The sequence below is a fragment of the Bombina bombina genome, unplaced genomic scaffold (genome assembly GCF_027579735.1).
Source record: "Bombina bombina isolate aBomBom1 unplaced genomic scaffold, aBomBom1.pri scaffold_680, whole genome shotgun sequence".
NCBI lineage: Eukaryota > Metazoa > Chordata > Amphibia > Anura > Bombinatoridae > Bombina > Bombina bombina.
In genome coordinates this window covers 134,240-153,265 of record NW_026513126.1, presented here as the reverse complement: position 1 = coordinate 153,265, position 19,026 = coordinate 134,240, and the positions used below count along the sequence as shown (strand labels likewise).

General features: G+C 38.9%; 1 protein-coding gene across 1 annotated transcript in view; it reads left to right on the top strand.

Moving 5' to 3' along the window:
• Positions 1 to 19,026, top strand: part of LOC128644719 (centrosomal protein of 192 kDa) — a 165,632-nt gene that overhangs the window by 69,541 nt on the left and 77,065 nt on the right. Inside the window, exons 4-6 of the mRNA XM_053697239.1 lie at positions 7,113 to 7,292; positions 8,158 to 8,418; positions 8,633 to 8,751. Coding sequence (XP_053553214.1) covers positions 7,113 to 7,292; positions 8,158 to 8,418; positions 8,633 to 8,751 — 560 coding nt within the window. The remainder of the gene's footprint in view (positions 1 to 7,112; positions 7,293 to 8,157; positions 8,419 to 8,632; positions 8,752 to 19,026) is intronic.

Genomic DNA, 19,026 nt, shown 5'->3' with positions numbered 1-19,026 from the left:
ATAATTCTGGAACAGGGAACTCTCTTCAATGGTGGTTGTCTCTGGATCATCTCTCCCAAGGGACTTGCTTTCGCAGACCATCTTGGGTGATTGTGACAACAGACACCAGCCTTCTGGGGTGGGGAGCAGTCTGGTGCTCCCTGTAGACTCGGGGAGTTTGAACTCTGTCAGAGTCTGTTCTTTCTATAAACATTCTGGAGCTGAGAGAGATCTACAATGCTCTTCTGGCCTGGACTCAGTTAGTCACAGTCCAGTTTATCAGGTTCCAGTCGGACAACATAACTTCAGGCTTACATCAATCATCAGGGAGGAACGAGAAGTTCCTTAGTGATGACAGAGAGAGCCAAAATAATCTAGTGGGCAGAGGTCCACTCTTGTTACCTATCGGCGATCCACATCCCAGGGGTGAACAATAGGGAAGCGGATTTACTGAGCAGGCGGATTTTTTTATCCAGGGGAGTGGGAACTCCATCCGGAAGTGTTTTCCAACCTGATTCTCAAATGGGGTCGGGCGGAGTTGGATCTCATGGCATCTCGTCAGAATGACAAGCTCCCAACATACGGGTCGAGGTCCAAGGATCCCCAGGCAGAACTGATAGATGCTCTGGCGGTTCCTTGGTTCTTCAATCTTGCATATCTATTTTCTCCGTTTCTGCTTCTTCCTCAAGTCATTGCCAGAATCAAACAGGAGAGGGTATCAGTGATCCTCATTGTTCCTGCGTGGCCTTGCAGGATTTGGTATGCAGATTTGGTGGACATGTCATTTACCACCTTAGAGACTTCCGTTGAGGATGGACCTTCTCATCAAGGGTCCTTCCTTCACCCAGATCTAGTTTCTCTGAAGCCGACTGCTTGGAGATTGACCGCTTAATCCTTTCCAAGCGGGGGTTTTCTGATTCGGTCATAGAGATCATGATCCAGGCTCGTAAAACTGTGACTAGAAGGATTTACCATAAGATATGGCGTAAATATTTTTATTGGTGTGAATCCAAGGGCTACTCATGGAGTAGTTGGGATTCCCAGTTTTTTGTCCTTTCTCCAAGAAGGATTGGAGAAGGGTTTATCGGCAAGTTCCCTAAAGGGTCAGATCTCTGCCTTATCCATTTTGTTACACAAACATCTGGCGGTTGTTCCTGACGTTCAATCCTTTTATCGTTTAAACCAACTACTCCCCCATGGAGTCTGAATTTAGTTCTCAAAGTTCTTCAAGGGGTTCTGAATGAGCCTATGCATTCCTTAGATATTAAGTTATCTTGGAAAGTTTTATTTCTTGTTATTTCTTCAGCTCGAAGTGTGTCGGAACTTAAGGCATTGCAATACAATTCTCCTTACCTTATTTTTCATTCAGATAAGGTCGTTTTGCGTACTAACCTAGGGTTCCTTCCTAAGGTTGTTTCAAGCAGGAACATTAATCAAGAGATTGTTGTTCCTTTCCTGTGTCCTAATCCTCCTTCTCAAAAGGAACGTCTTTTGCACAATTTGGACGTGGTCCGTGCTTTGAAATTTTATTTTCAAGCGACTATGGACTTTCGTCAGTCGTCTTCTTTGTTTGTCGTTTTCTCTGGAAAGCGTAAGGGTCAGAAAGCTACGGCTACCTCTTTCTTTTTGACTGAAGAGTATCATCCGTTTTGCATATGAGACTGCTGGACAGCAGCCTCCTGAAAGAGTTATGGCTCATTCCACTTGGACTGTTGCTTCCTCATGGGCATTCAAAAATGAAGCTTCTGGGGAACAGATTTGCAAGGCTGCAACTTGGTCCTCCCTTCACACTTTTTCTATATTTTACAAATACTTTTGTCTCGGGTGAGGCTGTTTTTGGGAGAAAGGTTCTTCAAGCAGTGGTGCCTTCCGTTTAGGTTACCTGTCTTGTCCCTCCCTTATCATCCGTGTACTCTAACTTTGGTATTGTATCCCACAAGTAAGGATGAAATCCGTGAACTCATTGTGTCTTTAAAAAGAAAAGAAAATGTATGCTTAACTGATTAATGTATTTCTTTTTAGACACGATGAGTACACGGCCCGCCCTGTTCTCTGAGACAGGTTATTTATTTTTGTAAACTTCAGACACCTCTGCACCTTGGCTTTTCCTTTCTCTTCCTAAACTTCGGTCGAATGACTGGAGTGGGAGGGAAGGGAGGAGCTATATATAGCAGCTCTGCTGTGGTGCTCTTTGCCTCCTCCTGCTGACCAGGAGGTGAATATATAAGTAAGGATGAAATCCGTGGACTCATCGTGTCTAAAAAGAAATACATTTATCAGGTAAGCATAAATTTTCTTTTTTCTTAGCGACCTGTGATGTTTTAATCCCTTATAGTATTACCCTTCACTTTTACCAGTATAGAAAAGGCTGATTCCATAACAATATTCCATTAGTTATCGTAGCATATGTAGGTATCTTTATTAATGCCAATAGTAAAAAAGCAATAACACCAATATTTCATTAGCTTTTTTTAGCATATAAAGGTAACCATAATGATCAGGTTATTTGGCGGGTATTAGTTAATCGGGAAGCAAATCATAAGCAAAGTTCCTAAACTGATAACACCCATGGTTCTGAATAACAACTGTATCATGTGGTGTTAAAGTAGACAAATTCAGCTGGAGTGTTCTCCTTCACACAATGCATCAAGTATATAACAAAAATCGAAATTTCACACCAATAAAAACACCTTGGTCTTCAAGTATAGTGCGATATAATATCATGTTTCGCAAGTAGCTTGCAGATAGTAAAGACATCATTAACAAGGTGTCGAGTGTATCCAAACTTTGTGTAATGAAGAAACATCTCCAGGTTACTCACTGTTACCGACCCTACTCTGCGGGATAGCAGCTAATCTCTACGGACTCCGCCTCGTCTGACAGTGCTTTTGCAGTTAAGGAACAGTGGCTGTAGACCTCCACGGCTTTCTCCAATGCCGTATCAACGAGGAACACTCCAACAATGAGGTAACAAACAGTTTGTAGACAAACTTGGTAAATAGTTCCAAAGAATTTATTCAAGATGAAAAACAGGTTCACACTACTCCACACTCCACAGCTAACATCCAACGTGTTTCCTGGCGCTAAACGGCACTTCGTCAGGGATAATCACAGCTGCTACACACCTTCCTTTAATAGGCACACCTCTTTCACACTGTTTAAAGCGACAGTTCTATTTACATTACAGAATGCTTAAAGGAATACATGTACAAATAAAATAAATACTGGCTGACTGAGTGTAATGATCTTACTAAATCGTACATTATAACATTGTTGCATAGCAAATACTTAGTCATCAACAAAGAAGAACACCTAGACACATTTAAGCTTATAATTTTACAATGTAAAGTAGGTAAGAATACTAAGGCTTATTAATAGTATATTATGTATATAACTATACCTTTCTCACCTATTACTTAGTGTTACGTAAAAGAAAAAAAGCATAAATGTCCAAAAATTATATGGAGAGAAGGAGTGGAGATGTAGGACGAAAGATACATGTATGTAACATACAATAGGAGTACATTAGTAGATACTACATGATGTGCTACATATCTAATATTTGGTATGAGGATACCCCATAGGTCACAACCTTACTAAATTCGACTAGTACCAGTTTCGAATATACTGCAATACTCCATATAATATCTATTATATCCCTAAGTCATTAGACATACTATGACAGGATACATCAAAGAAAGAAAGAATTTTAAACATACATTACTTAGTGTGTGGATTTTCCCCCTCACTTTATAAGATAAACTGCAATTTTGTATAAATTCCTATGTTTTATACAATAATATATACCAATAGTTAGCATAGCTAGATATATATAGTGAAATATTCCTAGACTTATGAGGACTCGATCAGTTCCCTATGTATAACTTAACATCAGACATTTCATTTATACCATAAGGACTACCTGTCCTCAAGGTATAAATCCAATATACCTAACTTTTGTTCAGTGCTCGTTCTTTATTACCACCTGTATTAAGATTAGGTATATGATCTATAGCTTGGAAGGAAAATAGTGTATTAATATAATACAGTTCCTGTTTGTCATAAACCTCACTCCTTCTATGTAAAGCAAAATGTTTGCATACTGGAGTCCTTGGTACGTCACTCTTGAGGGATAAGAGGTGCTCTCTCACCCTGTCCTTGAGCATACGAGTTGTTCTACCTGTATACTGACTGAAACATAACTTGCAGGTAATTAGATATATTACAAATCTGGAGTTACAGTTTAAGTGGTGGTTCACGCTGAATTCCTTTTGAGTGACAGTGGAGACAAATGTATCACTCCTCTTGATATAGCCACACGATTTACATGGTGTACCACCACATCTGTAATTACCGTTCTTTTTCCTCAACCACATCTTATCATTCCTCATTGGTTTGATAGAAAAATTCCTTTTTAGGTAATTTTCTATGGTTTCTGCTTTTCTAGAAACACATCTAATTCCTCTCTCTATGACATCCTTTAGTTTTGGGTCATTTTTCAGTAATGGACTAAATTAAATAATATTACAAATGTCGGCATATTGCCTGCTATATTTAGTTGAAAAAGTAAGAGTATCAAGTTCTTTTGATCTTTTTTCTTTTTGTTTGTCTCTTAAATGTCATTCTGTCCATAGATTGGACTTCAGCCATAGTTTTCACCAACTCTTTCTCTTTATAACCCCTGTTAATTAGTCTCTCCTTAAAGGACCAGTCAACACGGTAGATTTGCATAATCAACGAATGCAAGATAACAAGACAATGCAATAGCACTTAGTCTGAACTTCAAATGAGTAGTAGTTTTTTTTTCTGACAATTTTTAAAGTTATGTCTTTTTTCCACTCCCCCTGTACCATGTGACAGCCATCAGCCAATCACAAATGCATACACGTACCATGTGACCGCCATCAGCCATTTACAAATGCATACACACTTATTCTTGCACATGCTCAGTAGGAGCTGGTGACTCAAAAAGTTTAAATATAAAAAGACTGTGCACATTTAGTTAATGGAAGTAAATTGGAAAGCTGTTTAAAATGGCATGCTCTATCTGAATAAAGAAAGTTTAATTTTGATTGAGTGTCCCTTTAAGGTCATTTGCCTGTGCCTGGTAATTTTCATCAATTTTACAATTTCTCATCAGGCGCCTAAACTGGCCTTTGGGGATTCCTTTCTTTACACAATTTGGGTGACTCGAGTCGGCCTTTAGTATAATATTGCCTGATATTTTCTTCCTATACACCTCGGTATCTAGCAGCCCTCTCTCTCTGTCACCTTTAATTGTCAGATCCAGATAATCAATCTTAGTCTGGGAGCTATAATATGTAAAGTTTTTATCATTCAGATATCCTATAAACTGGTCAATATTTAAAGGGACAGTAAACCTTAAAAATAATGTTATATAATTCTGCACATAGTGCAGAATTATATAACATTATATTAGCCAAATATTATTTAAACGTAATTTCCCCTATTAATTTTTAAAAGAAAGCGCTGTTTCACAGACCCGCTCTCTGCTGAGCGGGTCTGTTATATTTCCTCAGCGCATCGGGCCAGCTGTATAGTCACAGCCCGGCCCGACCGCGCCATAACACTAAGTGCAGAGAGCGGGTCTGTGAAACAGCGCTTTCTTTTAAAAATTAATAGGGGAAATTACGTTTAAATAATATTTGGCTAATACTATGTGCAGAATTATATAACATTATTTTTAAGGTTTACTGTCCCTTTAAGACATCCCTTTTCCAGATAATTAAGAGATCGTCTATAAATCTTGTATAAAACTGTAAATTTTCTTCAAATGGATTATATCTTGTGAATATTTTATTTAGCTCAAAGTAACCAAGGTACAGATTAGCTAGAGCTTTTTAATTGCAGACATGGCAATCTTAAAATAAAAATAAAAAGATAGCCTTTTAACTTTTATGTGTTATGTCTGCAATCAGACAGCTGTGGAAACCTGGAAAACTAAGATACATTAAATAAAGTACACATTTTTGGAAAGTACACCCCTTGACGCATCAAATGAGGGGCTACATGTATTGCTAGCACAAAAATCGAGAATGTAATAAGTGGAATATGGCTCTTGGCTTTTTAAGCAATGCAACGTATTCCATTAATTGCTGTGCACCCCAAATTCATGCTAAAAAAACTTGTAGCCCCTCATTTGATGCACCAAGGGGTGTAAATTCTGCAAATGTGTGCTTTGTGTACCCCATTTTCATTTCTCAGGTGGCTAAAACTGTTTAATTGCTGAAAACAGTACAGTAAATTCTAAGATGCTGTTTTTGATAATTTATCAAATTGACATGCCTGCAATAAAACAGTGAGAAAAAAACAGTGACATGTTCTTAATTTCTGCTCTCTTCAAACAGGTTACTTACTACAAATATTTATCCACACAGGTTTTGATGATAGAGCTTAGAAAAATAAAATTACATACTATTATTTGAGTCAGGAGTAAAAAAAAATACACTTTTTTCACATTACGTGCTATTTTTTAAATCTGATGATACATACCCATATTAATAATGGTATATTTTGAATCTGCTGGGTCTGCTGAAAAAAAACAATATATAGTTTGTATAGTTTATTCACACAAACTTTACTTCTAAAAGTGTTTGTTTAAACTTGAACTGCAACAAAAAGCTTACAGCCAGCTTAGCACGCAGGTGGGAAATGGCTTAGCAGCCAAAGGGTTAAACAACTTTCTAATTTACTTCTTTTATCTAATTTGCTTCGTTCTATTGATATCCTTTGCTGAAAAGCATTTCTAGATAGGCTCAGAAGCTTCTGATTAGTGGCTTCACATGTATTGTGTGATTGGCTCACCCATGTGCACTGTTATTTCTTCAGCAAAGGATATCTAAAGAATGAAGCAAATTAGATCAAATAAGTAAATTGGAATGTTGTTTAAAATTGTATTCTCTATCTGAATCATGAAAGAAAAAATTTGGGTTCAATGTCCCTTTAACTTTCAACAGTTCCCATTGAGGAATCATAGACCGTAACTGGTACTGGACAGAATGTGAAGGGAAAGCATCCTGGTTTTTATTTACTTCAGGAAGTCGCAAGCTGTATAATTTACTAGTATTTGAAAGTTGCAAAGCATTTTAAATTATTTTAATTGTATTTTTTAGTTGCAGAGCACATTTGGGCATGAGGAGCGATTGATCAAAAATAGAGAGGTTACTATTCGTCCAAAAGAGGATGCCAGTATTCACTTGATGTTTTCTCCTACACGTGTTAGCTGCATGTTGGCAAAACTTGAAATCAAGCAGTCTGGAATCAAATCATCACAGCCAGGCATAAAATTTACTGTAAGTTTATCTGGCTAAAAACTGTTAATTAAAATATACTTTATAGTTCCACACCTTCCACACCTCATAGTGCTTCTTTGTTGTTCTGTGTTGTACATTAAAGAGACATTTTAACTCAAAATTCAGTCACCAATAAATTGTTTAATTAAGCATATTAAACAAAGATGTGTAATGAACGGTGGTTATTTTAATCTCTGATTATTCTATATAATTCTGAGTGACTGGAGGGGTTTCTGACGTATTCTGAACTGTCTCTAAAACATTCTACACAGTTACTGCTTGATCAGTGTAAGAGCTCATTTATATATGTAACTGGCTACAGCAAAAGGTGATGATGTGAACCATACCAAGGAAGTTGTGTCCCTGGACTGCAAAACAATACACACTTTGCTAACAAATAGACAATTTTGAAAAGGCCTTTAATGCTTATGTTGCTTAATTTCACTGTGCATTATGTTTTTATATCATCTGCTATTCATCAGTAGCAACTGTTGGTTAAATCAATTATTATTTATTAAAACTGATATTAAAGGTGCTCAAATATTTGTTACAGTTTTAGCATTGGAAGCGTAGCTGATGCAATTAATTTGCAGCTTTGTATGAGATGATGTTATTTTATGGTCTCTTCTGTAAGTTGTAAAGTAAATAAATATCCTAGATATGAGACTAAAGGCACATTCTACTGTAAAAATAAAATGCTGTATTTCATGTTTTCATTGAAATGTTGTAAAGAAATTGCTCATTTTATTTATACAATATGTTACTTAAAATTATGCTTTCAATGAAATGAATTACACTTTTATCAGTTTTACATTTTTTTGTGTCTTATTTCTGCTTGTTTATTTTTATTTTTTTTGTCTTTAAGATCCCTCTATCTGGCTATGGCGGAACAAGTAACATAATTCTAGAAGATGTAAAAAAGCTGGCTGATAGCTACACAGTAACAGTTAATGGATTTTCGTCTGGTATCACCAGTAAAGTTAGTTTTCTTATACGAAATACTGGATCCCGAGCAGCTTATGTTAAAGCAGTATGTTTTGCAGATATATACAACAATGTAAAAAATGATTCAAACATGCTTAGTGTTTCTCCAGAGAAGTTTGTGTTGAAGGAACGCTCACAAGAGGTATGATTTATAGGATAATAAAACCTTGTTTGTTACCCTTAGTGATTTTACATTAAATTATTGTTATTGTAATTAACAGGGAACAAAAACGATGTGTGTGTGTGTGGGGTGTTTGTTAAATTTTCCATTACATTTTGAAATTAATTTGTCTCAATAAAATTTGTTACTCATTGACAAATATCCCACATTTAACATTTACATATTTTTCTAATAGATGATTACATTGTTCTGCAAGCCCAGAAAGAGAGAAATTGCATTGCAAAACAGCTCTTCATTAATATGTACAGTGTGTTTTTTCTGCGGGGATGAAATCGCTAGACAACAATTTCGCAGGTAAAATTTAAAGAATGAATATATGTAACACACATTTTAAATGTTTATCTGTTTTGATAACAAAAGGATCCATGTGGAGGGCGGAGCCAGCAGCCAAGGCGGCAGGATGCGTTTGTCTTGAGCTCCTAAAAACTTCCTCAAACTAGCCAAGATTATGAACAGCTTATAAAGTTATTTTTGTATGCTCCTGCTAATTTGATTCTTAAGCAGTAAAGTGAGCGGTTTGGGGGCAAGAAGCACAGAAATAGATACCTATTCTGCATGATGGCCGGTGCGGTAGCTAGATGGTGAAGCATGGCGATAAGCGATCTTGGGCTATGAATGCATTACACTGCTACTCTCAGTGAACGACACTATACATGCCCAGCTGTTGTTTACTTGGAACATTATGCCGTTTACCACAATCTAACCTCCCACCCTGGTTCTCTGTGGTTATGGGATGAAAACCACTATTTTTTTTCTATAGCTCACAGAAGACTACTGCCCGGGAGCCATGACGCCGCCAGCTACGGAGAGACAGAATGCTACCTTACTGGGCAGTTTAATACATATGCTAGATAAATTCCAATGTGGCCTTATTTAGGAGCTAAGAGAGGCCTTCACTTTGCCCCAGACTACACTTGAGGAATATGAGGCTACGGAAGACAGCAACCATAGCACAGCTGACACACTGCAGCAACCAGGAGGGATAATACTCAGTGTGGTAGGCAGTGCTACTGAGGTGCACCATGAGATGGGAGATCAGACTGCCAAACTTTCCTCTACACCCGCGTCAACCTACAGAGATTTGTCGCCCGGGCTCGGTTCCATGTTTATAGCCAACATGTCAACTTGGCTTATACCCCTATTAGAGAACTCTACACTTGTGACAAAGGGGAGCTACGGCCCGAAGGGGACAGATCCATGCCATAACGCAACCTCCTACATCCAAGATACAGAAGGACAACTACAAAATGGGGGAGTGCGGACTAACTTTACTCTGGAACCTTGTAGTTTCACCGGAGAGGTCTTTACACTGTCTCACGACGATCCTCCACAGTCCCCTAGCAAAATCGGAATCGGCTGAGCTGAAGTCAAGTCACTGCAGCGGATTTATTATAGCTGGAGCCCATAGTCCTCAGTAAAGTACTGAACTCTCTATAGCTCTTGCTCCTAAGGTCTGGAACCTGTGACAGCAATGTACTTGAACTTATCTTCTACGGACCTTGGAGCTTATTTTCATATACTCCCTAATCTGGTATTTTAATATTGCTATGTGTGAATTTTTGCAACTTGTTCCTCCTAGTTCCCTACATAAAGCATTTGACGGTGTCATTTTTTTCATACTGCCCGCTCTACACAGCTGCTTAGAGGGAAGTCTACCTTAGTATCTGATTGCAGTCTTGATCCACACACTATAAATAAGCCCATATAACCCCTATGAAAGCTATACTTATTATAATGGTTAACACCGTTTTAATGCTGTTATCGTAACTCGAAACCTTGCCGTGAGTTATCTGAAATAACATATGGCTTGATATAACATTTCATAAGCTTAAACCTATGGAATCCTTTGCTAAGGCGAGTTGGTTTTCGGTTATCTGGTTTGCTCATTGTCTCTCCTGGCCATAGAAATGTGAGAATCAGATTATGAACTAGTCACTTTGTGATATAAACAGCGACACCCTTACATGTAATGTGACTCTGACGATATTCGGTTTAGACTCTCACCCTGGGCAATAGTTAGTAATTGTGTGCAGTTCTAATGTTTACAGAACAATAAGATTTTTCTATTTATATAGTATCCACCAGAACAACCTCGTTTTTATGTTGAAAGTTTATAATTATTATGCTAGTGTATTTACAGTACACCTCTGTTGATATGTATGCCCATTAGTCAGGTGAAGCTGCTTCCCTGAGCCGGATACTTTAACACTTACTGAGGTCCAACATTATTTTGGTGCATGTTCAACACCTTTTAAACATGTTAGATTAGCAACTAGTTTGTTACATTATTTACTATATCCAGTGCTGTTAGATGAATACCCTATGCGTAAAGAACAGTTACAATGAGCTGCATTCCTATCTGTCAGGGAGTGACTTATCTCTACAGCTAATATTTTTAAGCAATGTTTATTACAATGTGTAGGTATCGCTAATGCGCGCTATGCCTGGCTATACTTTTTGATATCAAGGACCACAGAACCTCTATGGGTCAATGCATATTACTATGACAGTTATAGGCTTGTATAAGCTAAAAAGGCGAAAACTCTGTCTTTGGTCGTGGGGTATAGGTCCCATACCCCTACGATAGAACACTGGATTATCTTAAATATGCATTATCTTCTGTGAAACCCATATAGCTACATTTCTGTAGTGTTGATCATACAGTTGTAGGTCAGCACAGACTATTCCTTAGAGGGACAAAGTATAGACACACCTTAATAATTCCTCAATGAGGTGGTCATCCTAATTTATATAATGGCCCTATATTTATTTATTTTTTAAAATTTTTTTATTGTTTTTTCAAATAATCAATAGATACAACGGCAGTACGAGAAAATCATACGACAAATTCAAATACACTGGAATATTGAAGAAGACAATACAAAATTGACGAAAACTCTCATAAAGAAAAGTTGCCAATATCTCTTTGAGGGATGAGGCAATGTTGGGTGAAGGCAAAAGGGGGGGGGGAGGGGTGGGCAAGGGAAGTATTAGGAAGGGCCCTCATGGGGAAACAGTCAGACCAGGCTTATCGGGGGTGGGGCAGGAAGCTCTAGCAAAAAAAAAAAATCCAGGAGGTAGTTTATCCTAGGTCTCAAAGCTGGGGAGCCAAGAAGTGCCGAACCTACTCTTCCAGTCGGACCAAGTTAGTTAAAAAAAATCAGATCTACCTGACGTATAATAAATGTTTTTCTCCATGAAGTATATGTAAGCCATTGTTAATACAATGTCCGATCAGGCCGGGGGGGAGAGATCTTTTCCAAGATCTCGCTATATTTAGTTTGTCCACAGAGAATAGGTAAATACTTAGGGTACCATAGTGTTTGGGCAGTTTGCATGTGCCTAGGTGAAATAAGGCCGTCTCAGGAGTTCAGGGAAGGCTAATACCTAAGTTAGCAAGCGTTGCGAAGCATTTATTCCAAATGGGCCTGAGCTTAGGGCAGCTCCACCAAATGTGAGTTATGTCACCTGTATGTGAGCAATCTCTCCAACATGCTAGGGAGGCCCTGGGAAAGATTTCAGCAAGTCGAGCCAGGACATAGTACCAATATGTGAGAGTAGCTTTATGTAAGTTTCATATATGGTGATGCTGTGGAGGTTTTTTTTTGTAGTTAAGAGTGTACGATGCCACTCCTCAACAGTAGCTGAGAAATCTAACCTCCGCTGCCATTTTTGAATGTGTTGGGCTTTATCAGCAGGTATCGCACCTTCCATGAAAGTGTAGTGCAAAGATAGAGGTTTACCTAGCCTGAGCCCTTGCTGCCACCTGGTTTCCCATACCGTAAGTTGCCGGGAAGGGAAAGGCTTGAATCCCCAGCCGGACAGAAAGCTAGTAACTCTCGTATATTCAAATTTCATGTATGATGGAGTAGATGAGGAGATATCAAGTTGATTGTAAGGAATAAATGTTACTTGAGGTGACACAGACCAAAGGTCCGCCACACTCGTAAAACCCAGTCTAGACCATGAGTTCAGTTGTGAGTCCGGTAAGCCAGACAGGAGGCCAGCGATAGAAGTTATTGGAGACGGGTGGGGAGCCACCTGGGGGCAATGTCGCAGGCGGTCCAAGGCTGCCAAGCATTCTCGTATTAACAGATTAGCCACTTCTAGGTTTCTCCTACAGTGAGGTGGTGTCCAAACTAGGTCCCTCAGAGTAAGACTGTGCGGCAAGGAGGCCTGTTCAAGCGCCCTCCATTTACTTTCGGAAGCTTTAACTCCCCACTGAGAGATGTGTGTGAGCATGGCTGTATCAGCATACCTAAAGATAGATGGGGAAGCCACGCCCCCGCACATTCTAGGGTATTGTAGGATTTTATGGGAGACTCTAGGGGGTTTACTTGCCAGATATATTTATTACAGGCGCTCTGGAACTGGATGAGGAGAGTTCTAGGCACCCTGATCAGGAGACAACGCAAAGCGTATGTCAACCTAGGGAGGTAGCTCGTCTTCAGGGCTGCAATGTGGCCCAACCAGGAGACGCATTTAAAGTTCCACCTAGTATTCAGGGCCCGCAGTTCGGCCAGGAGAGGTTTAAAATTATCGTCAATTATTTGAGGGTGTGAGTTGGACAATTTAACCCCAAGATGGGAAATAAACTTATTGCTAGGAATAAATTTGTGTTTTTCACAAAGACTTTTAGAGACATCCTCAGAGAACCCAAATGTAAATAATTCTGATTTAGACTGATTTAGCTTGTAGTACGAAAGGGCGCTAAACATCTCAAGCAGGGATAAAAGTCTTAGAACCTCCCTCAGGGGTTTGGAGAAGAATAATGTGGTATCTTCGGCGAACATAGCCACCTTATGGACCGTACCATGGAGAGTGATTCCTGAGATTTCACTATCTGCTCTAATGGCAGCGGCCAAGGGTTCCATGGCCAGTGCGAAAAGCATAGGGGAGAGAGGGCAACCTTGTCTAGTGCCGTTGGTGATGAAGAAAGGAGCAGAGTCAAACCCCAGCCCCCTAACTGAGGCCGCCGGAGTGGAGTATAGAGCCTGCACCGCCCGGACCACCTGCGCAGGAAACCGCAAAGCCTCCAGGACCCTCCACAGGTACTCCCAGCAGACACGGTCGAACGCTTTTTCAGTGTCTAAGGAGAGCACCGCCAGTGGCTTATTGAGCCTCTTAGCCTCAAGGAGAAAGTTGTGGAGTCTCCGGGTGTTATCAGGACCCTCTCTCCCCGGGATAAAACCGACTTGGTCAGTGTTAATAAGGGTAGGAAGGAGTTTTGCTAACCTATTTGCTAGAATTTTGGAGTATATTTTGACGTCAGTATTTATGAGCGAGATGGGGCGGTAACTAGCACAGAGTGCTGGGTCTTTATTAGGTTTGGGAATCGTGACAATGGAGGCCTCAAGGAATTCGCTACCAAATTTCCCCTTGTCCATTGCCAGGTTAAAAAACTGGTGAGGATAGGAACAATCTCATTCAAGTAAGTCTTATAGAAAATGGCAGTAAAGCGTCTGGCCCAGGGGCTTTGAGGGACTTCAGCTTTTTAATGACTTGTTTAATCTCCTGGCTTGAGATCGGGGTATTGATGCTCTTAATATGGGCTTTTTCTAAGTTGGGGAGCTTCAAAGATTGTAGGAATGGGCCTATAGTTTCCGAGGGAGCCTGTCAAAGCGCCATTTGGTCTTTAATGTTATAAAGTTCGGAATAAAACTTATTAAACTGTTGGCCAATTAGGCAGGGGAGTCTGAAAGATTGAGTGCCCTGTTTGATCTCGTGGATGCGGGATGCGCCCGTATGTTGCCTAATTTTATTAGCAAGTAGGGAGTCAGCTTTATTGCCTTTAGAATACATAAGTTGTTTCAATCTAAAAAGGTTGGATTGAGTCCTAGTGAATTCCAAATGGCAAATGTATCGCTTAATCTCTTTAATTTCTAATGCATGTAACGTGGGGTCCGAGGCCCGCCGTTGGGTTTCAAGAACCCGTAGCCTACAGTGAGCCTGGGAGAGAGAAAGGCCTGCTTGCTTTTTAAGGTGGGCCTGCTTTTGGGCCCTATATTTTTATACAGATATGTTTAAATCGTAAGAGTGGATAACCTAGAATACAGATATAAACCAGCTTGCCCCTAATGTTAATTTATGATCAGAGAGCTACTTCCACTGTGCTATTCTGCACAGCCATGTCGAAGCCTGATAGTGTTATGGGGGATTCTCCAAAGAACTTAATAGGGTTGTAATATACAATATAGAATTTATCCTTAGACCTATCGCTAGCTATGTTTTTCCAAAATATGATTCTCCATATATGATACATACAGCACGCTACTCCTTATTTCTCTTACGATAGTTTATTTATCTAGTGGACATACCATATGTTGAAAACACCTAGTGCTTATGTTACCCTCTTTATTAAGGATTTGAGCATGGCAAGGAGTACTACTAATTTTCTCTCCCTAGGGTTACCAACCTTTATTATATCCCACAGATACTGGAACACTACTCTGTCATAAGTCCAATTGGCTTTAACTAGATAGCTAGCGGTCATTATGGCCTAACATTGGATTCACCCACCCCGGTACTGGTTTATGCAGTAAACTTTGGAAATTTTATCCTAGTAACCCACCCCCTTAATTGATATTGCAGGCATTTTCTTCTAGCCTTATAATCGTAGTCCCCCCCCCCCCTTTCGCGCTATACTGCTATTAAGATAATCCCCTTATAATCCCACTTCTCTACACCTTTGAGCTTACTTTCTAAGCAGTGGAAAATATATCCTATAGAAATTCATCCTGGTTTTTCATGCAAGTCATTGTGTTTTATTGTCCATTGTTTCTACAACTTACTGATGCTCTATTTTGTGTACCTGAACGTAGTATGAAGAATCCTTTTGCAATATTACTAAGGTACATAATGGGCATGATCCTATTGGATATCTTACTGAGTCCTGTTGATAATGTGACTTACCATTAGGGATTGCTAAATGTTCTGATACAGTAAAAAGTATATATGGCACTATTCTTAATAACTTGACAACATGTATACTACTGTATCTGATGTATACATCTTTATTTTTTGACAACCTGTATACATTTCTGTTCAATGATTATTTGGTGACTTATGCATAAAATCTTTCAATTAAACAATTTTAAAAGTCCTCATTTACAGTTTTAGCAGGGAAATGCAAATAAAGTCTTTTGCACACTTAATACTCAAGATGGACACTTGTTGAATTACTTCAATTCTGTTGGTTACCCGGATAGTTCCTGAAGGGTCCTTTCTCTTTGAAATCTTTTTTACTGATACTTTGAAAGTAGCCCAATTTATGTTGGCAGCACTCTTCAGTGATTTGTAAAATATCTCTATTTACTATGATCTTCCTATGTTTCCAAAAATTTTTTTGTCAGAATGTTGCTCCTTCCATTCCTTTACTAGACGACTGGTGTCTGACATGCGTTTGTGACCTCCATATAAATGATTTTTTTCAAACACAGATTACTCAATAAGCTATGATTAGCTTATTGGCCAAATGTCACTACTTTTGACCAACCATGTCAACTGTCATCTTTCCAAAGGTTCTCCTGGACCCTCAAATGTTCCATGTATTCCTGTGAGGTGGCAGGATCTCAAAGTGACAGAGACTTTGTACTCTTTGCATATGTTACCATCCCCTGTGATAAACAGCTATTTTTTGATTCTCTATTTACCACAATAGATATGGCCCCCTCTTATTGTTTCTACCTGCAGATACAATGGCTGTTGCTCTTATAATCCCTTTATTACCCATTCCCCAGTTTTGCATAACCAACACAGTTATAATAATATACTTTTAACCTCTGTGATTAGCTTGTATCTAAACCTCTGCAAACTGCACCTTTATTTCAGTTCTTTTGACAGACTTGCAGTTTAGCCAATCAGTGCCTGCTCCCAGATAACTTCACGTGCAAGAGCACAGTGTTATCTATATGAAATACGTGAACTAACACCCTCTAGTGGCGAAAAACTGTTAAAATGCGTTTGAAAAGAGGTGGTCTTCAAGGTCTAAGAAATTAGCATATAAACCTCCTAGGTTAAGCTTTCAACTAAGAATACCAAGAGAACAAAGCAAAATTGGTGATAAAAGTAAATTAGAAAATTGTTTAAAATTACATGCTCTGTCTGAATCATGAAAGTTTATTTTGGCCTAGACACACTCATCTATGGTTTGGCACTTTATGTATTAATGTAAAGTTCTAAATATATGTATTGTACATACATATGTATTTATATTTGCCATGAGTCAGGTTTATGTATATTTCCTTTTGCAAACTATTTTGCAAACTATCAGTTTCAAAATTGGGAAAACATATTTAGGAAGTGTTTTTTCTTACCTGGGGTATAGTCTTTTCTTAAAAAATTGACTATTTTCATTAATTTCACGGGCAAATTATGCTCGCGAGGCTGCAAAATGCTGATATTTATTGCGTCATTCTTGGGGCGAGAATTTTTTTGGCGTTCGGTGACACAAATTCGTCATTTCCGGCGTCTTAGTTGACGCCAGGTTTCCTTGCACAAGGTTGCATCTGCTATGGTGCGAGTTGCGTCATTTCCGGATGTTTGCGCCAAAAAATTTCATTTTGCGTTGCCCGTCATTCTTGGCGCCAAATAATTTGATTATTTAATCCCCACTTCCTATATGCCTCTTGCATTTTTCTATGCTCAGAGGGCTATGCTGTTTTCATTTTTTTTCCATTCCTGAAACTGCCATATAGGGAAATTGATAATTTTGCTTTATATGTTGTTTTTTCTCTTACATTTGCAAGATGTCTCAATCTGATCCTGTCTCAGAAACCACTGTTGGAACCCTGCTGCCTGATAACAGTTCTACCAAAGATAAGTGTATCTGTTTTAAATTAGCGGAGATTATATCTCCAGCTGTAGTATGTAACAGTTGTCGTGATAAGCTTTTACTTGCAGAGAATGTATCCATCAGTACTAGTACAATGCCTGTTGATCCTTCAACATCTAATGTACATGATATCCCTGTGAATATAAAAGATTTTATTGCTGATGCGATTCAGAAGGCTTTGTCTGCTATTCCGCCTTCTAATAAACGTAAAAGGTCTTTTAAAACTTCTCATAAAGTTGATGAAATTTCCAATGACCGACAATATACTGATTTATCCTCCTCTGATGAGGATCTATCTGATGCAGAAGATCCTACCTCAGATATTGACACTGACAAATCTACTTATCTCTTTAAGATGGAGTATATTCGTTCCTTGTTATTATTATTATTATCAGGTATTTGTAGAGTGCCAACAGATTCCGCAGCGCTGAGAGGTGTCATTTTAAGAAACCAAAGTCAGCCCCTATGTCTGCATGAAGGTGCGGCCCTCATTCCAGCTCTGCTGGTGGGGGGCAGATTAAAAAATTTCCAAAACATTTGGGCAGATTCTGTCCAAAATCAATGGATTCATCGAGTAGGATTCAAATTATCGAATAGGATTAAGAGTAAGGCCTCCTGTGAGAAGATTTTTTTCAGTGAAAGCTCAGGCCTTTCTGAAGTGTGTTTCAGATCTAGAGCTTTCAGGGGTAATCATACCAGTTCCGTTTCAGGAACAGGGTCTGGGGTTTTATTCAAATCTATTCATTGTCCCAAAGAAAGAAAATTCATTCAGGCCAATTCTGGATCTGAACATTTTGAACCGTTTTGTAAGAGTGCCAACTTTCAAAATGGTGACTATAAGGACTATTCTGCCTTTTGTTAAGCAAGGGCATTATATGTCCACCATAAACTTACAGGATGCATATCTTCATTTTCCGATTCATCCAGATAACTATCGTTTTCTGAGATTCTCTTTTCTAGATAAGCATTACCAATTTGTCGCTCTTCCATTTGGCCTAACTACAGCTCCAAGAATTTTTTTAGAATGTTCTCGTGCCCTACTCTCTGTAATCAGGTTATTGTGATGTTTCCTTATTTGGACGATATCTTGGTACTAGCTCAGTCTTTACATTTTGCTGAACCTCACACAAATCAACTAGTATTGAGTCTTCAAAGACATGGTTGGAGGATCAATTTACTAAAAAGTTCCTTGATTCCTCAGAGAAGGGTCACCTTTTTAGGTTTCCAGATAAATTGTGTCCATGACTCTGTTTTTAACGGAAAATAGACAAATGAAATTGGTTTTAGCTTGTCAGAACCTTCAGTCTCATTCATTCTCTTCAGTGGCTATGTGCATGAAGGTTTTAGGTCTCATGACTGCAGCATCGGATGCGATCCCCTTTGCTTGTTTTCATATGAGACCTCTCCAGCTTTGTATGCTGAATCCATGGTGCAGGGATTATACAAAGATATCACAATTAATATCCTTAAATCCCAATGTTCAACTTTCTCTGACTTGGTGGTTAGATTAACACCGTATAATTCAAGGGGCCTCTTTTATTCGTCCAACCTGGACTGTAATCACAACAGGTGCAAGTTTTTCAGGTTGGGGAGCTGTCTGGGGATCTCTGACAGCACAAGGGGTTTGGAAATCTCAAGAGGCGAGGTTTCCTATCAATATTTTAGAACTCCATGCTATTTTCAGGGCTCTTCAGGTTTGGCCTCTTTTGAAGAGAGAACCATTCATTTGTTTTCAG